Source organism: Tursiops truncatus, chromosome 14 (genome assembly GCF_011762595.2).
Source record: "Tursiops truncatus isolate mTurTru1 chromosome 14, mTurTru1.mat.Y, whole genome shotgun sequence".
In the NCBI taxonomy this organism is placed as follows: Eukaryota; Metazoa; Chordata; class Mammalia; order Artiodactyla; family Delphinidae; genus Tursiops; species Tursiops truncatus.
Window position 1 is genome coordinate 73,341,520 of NC_047047.1, and position 12,845 is coordinate 73,354,364.

General features: G+C 44.6%; 1 protein-coding gene across 3 annotated transcripts in view; it reads left to right on the forward strand.

The window, feature by feature from the left end:
- Positions 1–12,845, forward strand: part of LDAH (lipid droplet associated hydrolase) — a 100,882-nt gene that overhangs the window by 85,834 nt on the left and 2,203 nt on the right. For 2 of the 3 annotated variants that reach the window (XM_033838968.2, XM_073791566.1), the window contains one exon: positions 6,239–7,976. In XM_033838968.2, coding sequence (XP_033694859.1) covers positions 6,239–6,430 — 192 coding nt within the window. In that variant the 3' untranslated portion in view covers positions 6,431–7,976. Of the gene's footprint in view, positions 1–6,238; positions 8,870–12,845 lie in introns of those variants that run through there. The other variant, XR_012325794.1, reaches the window with a different exon arrangement.

The following is a 12,845-nucleotide window of genomic DNA, read 5'->3' on the forward strand; positions in this document are numbered from 1 at the left end:
ACGGGCTCTGGAGCGCAGGCTCAGTAGTTGTGGCACACAGGCTTAGTTGCTCTGCAGCATGTGGGATCTTCCTGGACCAGGGATCGAACCCGTGTCCCCTGCATTGGCAGGTGGATTCTTAACCACTGCACCACCAGGGAAGCCCTAATTCTCATTTTTTTAAGAATGGAAATTGAGCCAGTTCTAGATAAAAGAAAGAAAGGAAACAAGGTAAATCGGAAAATGAATTTTCTGAACTATCTCGCTTTCTTCAGCAGTTGTTCAAGTTCTTAAAAATGGTTGCTCAGAAAGGCTGCAGTGAACTGTTAAAGCTTTGTGACTGCTACCTCTCTGTTCCTGAGAGGGCTGGGATTTTCAAATAACTGAAAGGAGATGCTTATGTTACAGAATAGGTTTCCTTTAAGGTTGCAGGGTCGAGGCTTAAGTGTCTGACTTCGCGGGGAGGGTAGAAGCAGCAGCCTGTTGCTCCTGTCCAGCAATTCCTATGATGCCTGTAGTCCTAGTCAGCTACTGAATAGAAAGAAGTAATTCAGATAGAGATTTTTTTTCCAGTTTTATTGAGATAGAATTGACACATAACATTGTATTAGTTTAAAGTGTACAACATAATGATTTAATACATGTATATATTGCCCAGTGATTATCACAAGTTTAATGAACATCTATCACCTCACTTAATTACAGTTTTTTTTCTTGTGATGAGAACTTTTAATGTCTACTCTCTTAACGACTTTCAAATATTACAGTTTAGTGTTAACTATAGTCACCATGCTGTATATTACATCCCCAGAACTTACTTATCTTATAACTGGAAGTTTATACCTTTTGACCACCTTCACCCGTTTCCTCCACCCCCTACCCCCTGCCACTAGTAACCACCAGTCTGTTTCTGTGAATTCGGTTTTTTGTTTTAGATTCCACATGTAAGTGAGATCATACAATATTTGTCTTTATTTGTTTGACTTCACTTAGCATAAAATACCTTCAGGGTCCATTCATGTTGTCGCAAATGGCAGGATTTCCTTCTTTTTTTATAGCTGAATAATATTTATTATCACCAGATAGAGACTTCTGTGTATGGCTTTTTTCATGTTTAATATTTTAAGATGTTGTTATATCATTGATAGTGATTTTTGTTAGTTATTAGCTAAATCAAATATATAAACTTGTACCATAATGTGGTTTCTAATATGTCTTTTGTTCTTAAAATAAATCCTCTATTAGTAATGCATAAAAGCCAGCAACTCAGTGAATACGAAAACAAAGCTTTGTTGCATCAATCAGGGCAGAAGTCAGGTTTTCCTGCTTCTGGCTCCTACAGTACTTTGTTCGTACCTCTCTCTGCCTGTTGTGTTTAAGGGCCAGCTTGTACATGCCTGAGTTCTTCGCTACTCTGGAGCTTCTCCAGGGCAGAGCTGTCTTACTTCTGAATTTCAACCACTTAGCCATTGCCAGATGGGAGATAGGTTTAGAGTCATTTTGGGTGGAAATGCTGGGAATCTGCAGTTTCAGGAGCAAAAAGTTAAAAAAAAAAAAGCCATTGGAAAAGACAACTGTGGCTGCTCTATGGGGGCAAGCTGCAGCAATTTGCAGGGACATTTTAACAGGGACATGTATCCTTAGGGGCAACTGAAGAGTTAAAGGAAAATATATCTGTGAGCACAGAGACTATCTGTGATAACTATGGTTATCACAGTAACCGTAATTCCACCTTACTATAGAAGGTACACAGAGAAAAGCAAAATCCTGGGCAATTAAAACCTAGAATTGAGAAAATTAAATGTTGTGTTTAATAGAGAAACGATTACTTAACATAACAATTTGGAAATAGAATAATTTTCATCTCAATAATGTATACTCTTTATCAACTCTCATGCATATCAAAGCAAGTGCCAAGGAGAAATAAGCTATAGGAAATAATTTATTTTCTTGTAAACATTTGATTTAAACATCCTTCTGATAGCCTGAGATTCTTGGTTAACAATTCCAGTATTTCCATCACCCCTGTGGCATGCAGCACCCCAGAACTGTATACATCAACTTTGTGCGTGTCGGTGATTGTCACATGCAGGTAGTTTTCATAACCAGTTTAAGACCTCTCAGTCTTCAGGTTTGTGTTTTCATACCATGGTTCAGTTTATTCTTAATTGTAAATAGTAGTAAAAGGTACTGATTAGGAATGCCATCTCTGGATTTATAACTCGGTTTTTCACTGGGTTATATTCACTAATTGTTTCAACTTAAGCAAGTTAGTCTCTCTAAGCCTAAGTTTTCTTTTCTGTAAAACAGGAATAAAATACCTTCCTCAGAATATTATTATAAGGACTCAGTGAACACAAAACTTAGCATAGAGCCTGGCAAATCATTCTCAGTTTTCATCAGGTCATCGTTATTTGTTGCGAATCATTTTTACATATCGACATAGTAGTAGTGTACACTCTTCACCACTACGCTTTGGTGTCCGATTATTTCTTTCTTTATACTTCACCTGTCCTTCTCCCTCCCCCACCACTACCACCACACACCCCATACTTTTCCAGTTTCCTGTTTCAGGTTACAGGTGCAGAGTCCTCTGTTCGGATCTATTGCCTGTGACTTATAATCTGTAGGGATCAGGAAGTATCTTGAGCCAGTGTATTATGTAAAGGCAATAGAAATAACCACGTGTTTGACTTGTAAGCCAAGATTTTCTTACAGAGCCCTTCTTCTGAAGAAGAACTTAAATAAACAATACAAAACAAAACAAAAAGACCTTACCCCACTATCACTTAGAAATGTAACCAAATACAGCCCCCTCAAAATGATTACAGTGTGGAGGATTGAGAGGTGAAATCAGATGAACATATGGGAAACCTATGATCCTCACTGTTATGCCGTCTTGAACACTGACATCACTTTGTGTTGAGGTTCCTAGCATATGCCTTGGGCAGCGCATGCCCCATAACTACCTGGACAGGACTTGTCTCTTGATACCTGAAGGTAGGGGTGGGTTCCTGTAATCCATATTTATTACTCCTGCTCAACTGTCTGATACCTTCATGCATGAGGGGAGGAATGGCGCTTCCCCAGTGCTCAGGCTTATCAAGCTGGATTTCTCAGTGGAGATGGTTCCAGTTGTAATCGCCTCACTGAAAAGGAAACGCTCCATAGAAATCGTCTTTGAAGAGTTAGGCGGAAAGTAACAGCAGGTGCCACAGTGATGCTTTCCTCCTTGTCAAAGCAACTTCATTGGGGGAGGTCTTTCCTGCCTTGCTTTCCTTCTAGGTGACCCTTTTGTGTTAGGGTTTTTCATAAGACCTCACCACCGTAGCTTGTACTGGTGTGAGGACTCCCACAGTACCCTTCTCAGTGTCCTAGTGTCTTCGGGCAAGGGTGCAGTGGAGCAGAGGAACAGACCTGATGGACACGAGCCCAAGTCTGAATTTCGCATTTCTAGATTTCTCAACACTGTTTCATAGTCTGAGGAAGTGTTGAACAGCTGTGCATAATGACTGTTCCAGATGCTATTTCCTAGATATAATTTAAAGGATTCTTGGTGCTAAGAGTAGGGAGTGGTTTAGAGAGAATCTAAAGTTATTAGCCCTATTGGTAGATCATTAATGCCTGCAGACAGCTTGTACTCCCAGCAGTATTGCAAGGGGAAGCTGGCAGGGTGGTTGCTGAGGAATTCTGAGAAATTTATTTTTTCCACAACTGGCCAGAATAGTCACCCACTGGTTGTGAGGTTGCAGCATTTTAGAGCTACAGAGAGACCGGCACCAGGAAGAAGGAACCAGGCAACTGCCAGGCTCTCCTGTTCTCCAGGAATCAAGAGGAACTTCATACACTGCTGAGAGCCCTAGCAAGATGAAGTGTGGCTTGGGACCTTTGGCATGCCCAGAAATGGTTGTAGTGACAAAAACAGGAGAGTAGGAAGAGGAAATTCAGTGAGAAATCTGTGAGCCACAGATCCTTTGCAGCTTTCAAAACCAAAGCCCAGGTGAAAGCCAGAAAAATCCCTATGAAGTGTTTTGGAATAAGTCTACAACTCAAAGTTTATTTGTCAGTAATTGACTCTCTGGAGTACTACATTAAATATTCTCCTCTTTAAAGTGTTTTTTAATTAACCATCTCTTTAAATGTTGGTTACATCATAACATTACTGTAATAAAAGTTGGTATTTTTATAAGAGTGATCTCACCTGTCCGTATTCAGATAATGGATTTAATGATACAAGTAGAAAATTATCCAGTGGGCAATAACACGTATTTCCCATATCCTCCTCCCGCCTCTGCTTGATCCCCTCCAATCTCTTTGTCACTGCAGCTGGAGTAAGTTTCCTACCATACAGACTTAATCACGTCACTTCATTGTGTGAAGTCTTTTGTTAGCTCCTGTGGACTTCAGAACAAGGTACCACCTCCTTAGTGGGGCACAGAGGCTGTTCATGATTTCATCTCTCTCCACCAGCTCTCCAGACTTATCTCCGATATTCCAGCCTTTTTTTAAAAATTTATTTATTTATTTATTTTTGGCTGTGTTGGGTCTTCGTTGCTGTGAGCAGGCTTTCTCTAGTTGCGGCGAGTGAGGGCTACTCTTGGTTGTGGTGCGTGGACTTCTCATTGCAGTGGCTTCTCTTGTTGTGGAGCATGGGCTCTAGGCATGCAGGCTTCAGTAGTTATGGCGTGTGGGCTCAGTAGTTGTGGCGCACGGGATTAGTTGCTCCACAGCATGTGGGATCTTCCCAGACCAGGGCTCGAACCTGTGTCCCCTGCATTGGCAGGCGGATTCTTAAGCACTGCACCACCAGGGAAGCCCAGCCATTTTAAATTACTTCCAATTCCCAAGCGTGCCATGCTCCTTCATACTTTTTATTTGTTTGGTATACTCCCCACAGTGTGCTCCCCCAACTTGAAAACTCAACTTGGACATCAGTGCTCTAGGGAACCTTTCCTGCCCACTGGTTCCCACCCGATGCCCTTATCTGGGCTAATTATCTTGTGGTCGTGGTGCCTCCAGTCCCTCCCTCCCCCAGAGACTGTCTTATTATCTGTTTTCCAGGTTCCTAATACAGAGTAGATGCTCAGTAAGTATTTGCTGAATAGATTAATGATTAAGTGTTTGAATGAGTGAACAAATTTGGTGTGTTATGGAAACTACAAGAGACTGTAACTAGCCACTTACGGCATAACTCTTTGTTTTCAGTGATAACAGATGTCAGAGGGGCCTTAAAATTTAGTTTTGGGGGGTTTTTGGTAGAAATTACCAGTATGTACCCTTCTGAATAGGATTTCACTTTTGTTGCGTTTTTTTTTTTTGTCAGAAATACAGAAGTAAAACATAGTTTTTCAGTGAAGAACAGCAGCTTAGAGCTAGACGTAGAGATAAAGATGTGTGTGTGTATACGCTTATAAATGTATATGTGTATATACACATAAATACACATACATACACATATATACATATTTATATATACATAGGTGGTGTATATATGCTTATGTGCCCATACATATGTACACATATGTGTGCATATGTACACATTTGTATGTGTATATACATATATGTGTATGCATGAACGTGTGTGTGTGTGTGTATCAGAGATTGGTACAGATCAATAGTCAATAAGCGTCTTAGTGATGCCTCAAAGGAAGATCTGTCTCCATCCAGCCTGCTTGCTTTCACCTGAAGTAGGATTGTAACACCTTCCCACTGAATCAGCACACTCTCCTACTACCTGGAGCCTATTCCTAGAAATGTCATAGACACTCAGAGTTCTGATAACATTTCATCTGCTACATTAAGAAGCAGAGTCCATCTGATTCATCTTTGCATACATCCAACAAACATGTCCCATATGCCTACATGTGGCTGTATGAAAACTATTAAGTGCATAATGAATGGTTACTAGTTACTCAGTGATTATGTCTCAATAACTCTTCCTTGCCCTCATCGGCCATCTCTCCAGTGTCCATCTCAACCTCAACATACACAACTTTGCTGGCGAGTCCTTTTAGTGGATCATGGGTGATGTATCACACCAGGCTCTCCCTGCATGAGTTCCTTTCCATCAGATGCCAAGGTTCGCTCCCATAAACCATGAAAGCTCACTGCCTTGAGAGCCACTCTCCGGAGGGAGCCTTGGGACTCGCTTATAGGGCCAGGTGCAGGGGCTGTTTTCAAAGCATTACAGGTTGCTGGTGTCGTATCCGTGTTGGGAGGGGAAGTGTTTTCTAATAAATTTTTTTGTCTTGTCTTCTAGCTTACATTTTACTATGGTACTATAGATGGTTGGTGTCCAAAAGAGTACTATGAAGACATGAAGAAAGATTTTCCAGAAGGAGATATTCGACTCTGTGAGAAAAAAATACCTCATGATTTTATCCTCTATTTTTACCAGGAAATGGCAGATATGGTAGCTGACTGGCTAAAGGATGATCTGTCCAAAATATAAATACTGACACAAGGAGCAAGCACTGACAGCTAGTACATAAAGGCAGTAGGTGTACTTAGTAGTAAGTAGTATACTTAGTAGGTAAATGTTTAATTTGAATGTTGGATATTAGAAGAGAAAAACAGTGAGACCCTCTTGGCTTAAAAACTGTCAGCTCCCAGCTCCCCATGCTACAGACTGAAATAAACACAGTTGATCAATATTCCATAGGATTAACAACACATTTTCCAAGACTCAGGGAACACAGTGATCTAAACAAAGTCTCTTATGTTTGCACGAGATGCCCAGTGGCACCATACAGTTTATTTTAGTAGGCAAGATCCTTTCAGACAAAAGGAAATCTAAATTTAGTTGATTTTAATTGAGTTACAATGTAGAATAGGCTCCCCTAGAGAAAATTATGAAAGACCTACTAGAAAATGTAAGAGACTGCTGAATGTTAAGTGTGTAGTCGGATATGTGAAGCATGTGAGATCATGAGAAGGATACACTCAAGTCCCGCTGACTGCAGAGATGGTTGATGATAGATAGAAACATTCCATTTTCTCCTAGAGGAAATCCCTCACGGTGTCCCATTCCTTAAGGACAATGGGATGTTGTCCTTCTCAAACCCTAAAGCCCCCTGATGAAAGATTCACCTCTGATATGTGCCAGCCCAGTGGTGAGCACTGTATGAGTTATGACCCTTTGGCGTGGCTGCCATGTCAGAGCAAATGACTTCTCAGAGGGGAGGAGCCACGCTCCAGGCAAGCAGTGCTCTTGGCCCCGGAAAGGAGCCGGTAGATGCCTAAGCCTCTGGCGCAAGGCTGCATACAGAGTCCTTATTGGCAACTGTGTAGGGAAGCCTTCTAGAAATCTGATGTTAGGAGCTCGGTCTCATGGCTTGAAGTGCCTTGCATACAGGAGATGCTCAGTAGTACTAAGCAAGTACTGGGTACGTCATGCTGCTGGAATGAAGAGTAACACGCCCAGCTTTCCTTTTAGCGTGACCTTACAACATCGCTTCCTATTTCAGGAGTTCACATGTATGAAATTATGTCTGATAAACCAAAGGTTACCAGAGCTTAAAAAATGATAAGAAGTAAAATGATAAAGTAAATTTCCTGTTTATCATCTAAGCACCAAATGAATTTTCAAAATAAGTGTTTTACCCCCACTTTCTGACCTTGCCTGGCCTGATCTCTGTGTGTTGGGGGAGGAGGGGTACAATGCTAGCATCCTCCTGAGTTAGACTCGGGTCAGAGTCTCTCTGTTAAGCTGAAAAGCCACTTTCTCAGTGCTTCTTGTAGAGAAGGAAGAATCAGATTTCAGGAGATTGAAGTTCATTTTATTTCATTAGGAATTAAGCAAAAATGTTTCCGTGCATATGTATTAGGTGATAGGGTATGTGAACTCTGGAGGACTTACTGTCTGTGTGATTTTAGACAACTTCATCTAATTTCTCCATGCCTCAATGTCCTCATTTATAAGATAGGATTAATAATAATATGTACCTCATATTGTTGAAGAATTCAATGGGATGATTAAATAAAAGCCTTTAGCACAATGCCTGACCAAGAGTATCTTCTCAATAAAGACTGGCTATATTAATAATAATTATTATTAAACATCATCATAATAAAAAATAAAAGACTAAAGTTGGTAAGCAGTGGATGAAATCCATTTTCCAGAAGCATTTCTGCCTGTATATCCCGGTCAGCCACTTGAATGGCCCTTGTCAAAGATTTAATAACTTCATCTGGGGTTATCTAGGGCTGATTGAAAGGCCTAAACTGGAAATCATGACCAGTTGTTCTCAGTCTGCTCTGGACCATGGGGGAGAATCTCCAGAGGCAGCCCCTGTGGCTTTTTGTGGCCAGGTGTCCAAGGCAGCAGCCCTTTCACCATCGACCTCTCCACTCAACCCTTGGAGAGCCAGTGACCTCCAAAGGCTTGATTTTTCGTTATCCTACATTATATTAAAATTAAATTTAATTCCAGACGTGAGGAGACACAACAACTTAATATAATACCTGATTCTGGATTAGATGTTTTTGTTATTAAAAAAAGCTGTTGGGACAGTTTGCAAAACTTCATTGAATGGGATCTGAAGATTAGCTGGGAATAAGAGACCAATGTTAATTTTCTGATTTCACTGGTTGTATTGTGGACAAGTAGGAAAATGTCCTTATTTGTACTGAAGACACACAAGTGCCAGGGAACCATGGGGCATTATGTCAATTTACTCTCAAATGGTTCAGAGAAAAAAAAAGTTCTTTGTTCTTGCAACATTTTTGTAAGTTTGAGATGATTTTGAAATATATACGCATAATTATTTTTTAAAAAAATACACTCTCCTTCTGCATCTGTCTCTTATTGCTTCTTTTACAGAAAGTGAATTACTTCTTCTAGGAAGTAAATGAAGACTGGGGTTCAAATCCTGAATCTGTCATTTGTCAGGTTTGTGATGTTCAGAGGCTTAACCTCCCCGAGCCCTCTCCTTCGCTCCCCCACTGGCCCTCATCTACAGAAGTACTTGCGTTAGCTTTTGGACTTCGGAAGGGTTTTTGTTTGTCTTTAATGGGGTCAAACGAGGTCTTGCATATAGTATTTAGCACCCTGCCTGGTAGATGCTCTATTAAATGGTACCTAAAGGAGAAGGATAGCAAACTTGTCTTCTACACTCTCTTCTCTTTGGTGCAATGGAGGACTCCTCGATGTCCCAGCTTCTGCAGTGTTTCACCCAGCCTGAAATTTGATTCTAATCGTCTCAGCGTTTCTGGTTCATATTGGTGAAGGAGGAGGCCACTCGCTCACCCGACACAGCTTTCTGACCCCAGGCCATTGCAGGCCTCCCACACACAGCCCAGGACACCCAAACATACCCTCGAGGAGCTTACAGTCCTTTGAAAAGATGTAGGAAGCAAAGTGTTTCTTAAATAACACGAGGCATCATCTTTGTTCCTGGCCCCCTCTTGCCAGAGAGAAGAGATGTCCTTGGGCTTCTCCTTTCCTTGCTGGGTGGGGCTTAAGGAGCAGGCAGTGCCTGGGCCTGAGTGTGCTCTGTGAACTAGTACATCTCTGAGGACTTAAGGCTGAAGCTGTCCTGTAGGAGTGCCGAGGACAGGAAAGATTTCCGTTCCCAAGGGGCTGAGATTCCTGCCTCTGTGCCCTGGAGGTGTAGGTGAGTGATCACAGTGGCCCACGTGGGGAGCCAATGGGGGACATGGGTCTGTCCTCTCCAGCAGGTTGAAGACATCTCCAGAGCAAAACGGTGAGGGCCGGGGAAGGCTCCGGGTTGCCACAGTTCTGTAAAGAGAAAACTGCTGGAGGGAGGGTGTGGCAGGGCTGCTCCTGGTGCCAGGAGGACAGGTGGAACTTGGGTGGGTTTGGAAGAGAAGAGAACAAGTCCAGAGAAAGAGCGTGCTGCTCACCCTGCACTTTCACAGCGTCTCATTCAGGCCTCACAGTCGTGTGTTACCACGAGGGTGCCAAGCAGGTGACGTGCTCAAGACCTCACAGCTACTGAGTGACAGCGGGGCTCTGCCCCAGCGACACGGCTTCACCCCTTCCCACGCACCGTGCTGCCTCCTGAAGGGGACAGCGGGCAGGCGGCCAGAGGAGTGGAGGCATGGGGAAGGGGTCACGCGAGGGCCGGCGAAGGCCAGGTTGTCAGGGGAAGGGAAGAGGAGAGCGTTGGGAACAACTGAGTAGCGTCAGAAGAACAGAGGATACAACAGATGCGGCTTTGGGGTGCGGGGTGCGTATCAGGCAGCGGCCTGTGCGGGTCAGAGCGGGGGCTGAGTCCCGCGTTCAGGTCTAGGCAGCTTTGCTACGGCCACCGGGTGCTCCAGACGCACTTACTTCCCTCTGTTCCTCCAAACTTGTGCTGTGCCCTGAACCTTTGGGATCAACCGCTCCAGCTTTGAGCGTGCCCGTGCCTCGACCCCTCCCCAAAATACAACCGCTTCTGCCCCACAGAGTGGCCTCTCTCTCTCTCTCTCTCTCCCCCACTCCTCTCTCTCTGTCTCTCTCTCTGTCTCTGTCTCTCTCTGTCCTCTCTGTCTGTCTCTCTGTCTCTGTCTGTCTCTGTCCTCTCTCTCTTTCTCTCTGTCTCTCTGTCCTCTCTCTCTGTGTGTCTCTCTCTCTGTCTCTCTCTGTCCTCCCTCTCTCTGTTTCTGTTTCTCTGTCTCTCTGTCTCTCTCTCTGTCCTCTCTCTCTCTCTCTGTCCTCTCTCTCTGTGTGTGTGTCTCTCTCTGTTTCTCTGTCTCTCTGTCTCTCTGTCCTCTCTCTCTGTCTCTGTCCTCTCTGTGTCTCTCTCTCTCTGCCTCTCTCTCTGTCTCTCTCTGTTTCTCTGTGTCTCTGTCTCTCTCTGTCTCTCTGTGTCCTCTGTCTGTCTCTCTCTTTCTCTGTCTCTCTGTCTTCTCTCTCTGTCTCTCTGTCTCTGTCCTTTCTCTCTCTCTGTCTCTGTCTCTGTCCTCTCTCTCTGTGTGTGTCTCTCTCTGTCTCTGTCCTCTCTCTGTTTCTCTGTCTCTCTCTCTGTCTCTCTCTCTCTCTCTGTCCTCTCTCTGTCCTCTCTGTGTGTGTGTGTGTCTCTCTCTCTGTCTCTCTCTGTTTCTCTATCTCTATGTCTCTCTCTCTCTGTTCTCTCTCTCTGTGTGTGTCTCTCTCTGTCTCTCTCTGTTTCTCTGTCTCTCTCTCTCTGTCCCTCTGTCCTCTCTGTCTCTCTCCTCTCTCTCTGTCTCTGTCTCTGTCTCTCTCTCTGTCTCTCTGTCTCTGTCCTCTCTCTCTGTCTCTGTCTCTGTCCTCTCTCTCTGTCTCTCTGTCTCTCTGTCCTCTCTGTCCCTGTCCTCTCTGTGTCTCTCTCTGTCTCTCTCTGTCCTCTCTCTATCTCTCTCTCTGTCCTCTCTGTCTCTCTCTCTCTCTCTGTCCTCTCTCTCTCTGTCTCTGTCTCTCTGTCCTCTGTCTCTCTCTCTCTCTCTGTCTCTGTCCTCTGTCTCTCTGTTTCTCTGTCTCTGTCTGTCTCTGTCCTCTGTCTCTCTGTCTGTCTCTGTCTCTCTCTGTCTCTCTGTTTCTCTGTCTCTTTCTGTCTCTCTGTCTGTCTCTCTCTGTCTCTCTGTCTGTCTGTCTCTATCTCTCCCCCTCCCTCCCTCCGTCTGAACCCTCACAGTCCCCTGGTCATGTCTTTATTGAAGTACTTGCCATTATTTCAGGAATTAGATTTTTATCCTCCCTGCCCCACTATCAACACTCCTTCCTGCCCTTAAAAAGAGAGTCCTAGGAGATGGGACTTGTATCTTAGTCACCTCTCTGTTCTCAGGGCTTATAGAATAGGGCTGTCACACAGAATAGTCAATAAATATTGTTCCCTAAATTAATAAAAGTTCCTGCCATAGGCAGCAACATAGCATAGGTTGCCTAATAGGCAACGTCTTCAGAAATACAGTTCCCTCAGTCAGACCAGCAGCGAATCACGTCGCCGGGACTCCTTGTCCCTCAAAACTGAATATGTAACTGGCTGTATGACATGGACTTGCTATTCTATCCCTTAAGCATTTCCTCAGCCTTGCTCTGCACAGTTGGGTCAGACAGATTCCAGGACAGAGACTGTTCACTATCTGGCACTAGCAAGGCCACGGCACGTCGCGGCCCATTCTTCAGCCCGTCCGGCTGCAACTGTTACTTCCATTCTTCTATGATTAGAAAACCTCTGGAGTTTGGGTATTAGCAACTACCAAGTATGCGGTTATTACTTGTTGAGCCCTAACCCTGTGTAACACCCCAAGTGGGAATTACAGCAACAATACACGAGAGCCCGCTCCGGGACAGCAGAGCGTTTTCATTTTGTATCGCATTCCTCAGACACTCTGGCAGAGGGGCTGTGCTGACCTCCCCACACTGGGACAGACTTCCTTGCTGGGTGAGTCTATGGGAAAATTCCTCTTCCTGGGGATGGGAATGTGACCCTGTGACTGGGCGTCCATGACAGCCAGGAGTGCGGTGCACCTGCAGGGCCTCCCTCCCTCACAGAGGAACCAGGATCCCACCTCTGCAAACCCACTCTCGTCGGGCTTTGCAGAACATCTGGGCTTCCTCCCGCTGGCCGCGGCTGCAGGGGCACGCACCTGCATGCGATTAGGGCTCAGCAGACGCCCCCAGCCTCACGGTCGGTGGCTGCACACTGGTGACACATCACAACGGATGAGTTTCTCCCCAGATCACTGTTCCTTCTGAGCAGAAGAGCTTCCCAGGGATACAGGAGCACAAGGCATCCACAACCAGGTCAGGCAGCTCTGCCCTCAGCAGGGCAGCGGTTGGTGGCATCGTTGCTTTGACCTGCCTTGGAGTGAGCAAAGAGCGCGCATTCCAGGGCACACCAGGGCCGGGGGAGCGGAGAAGTCAATCTTCGCCTCCTTTTAGCATCAGTCTGTGCAGG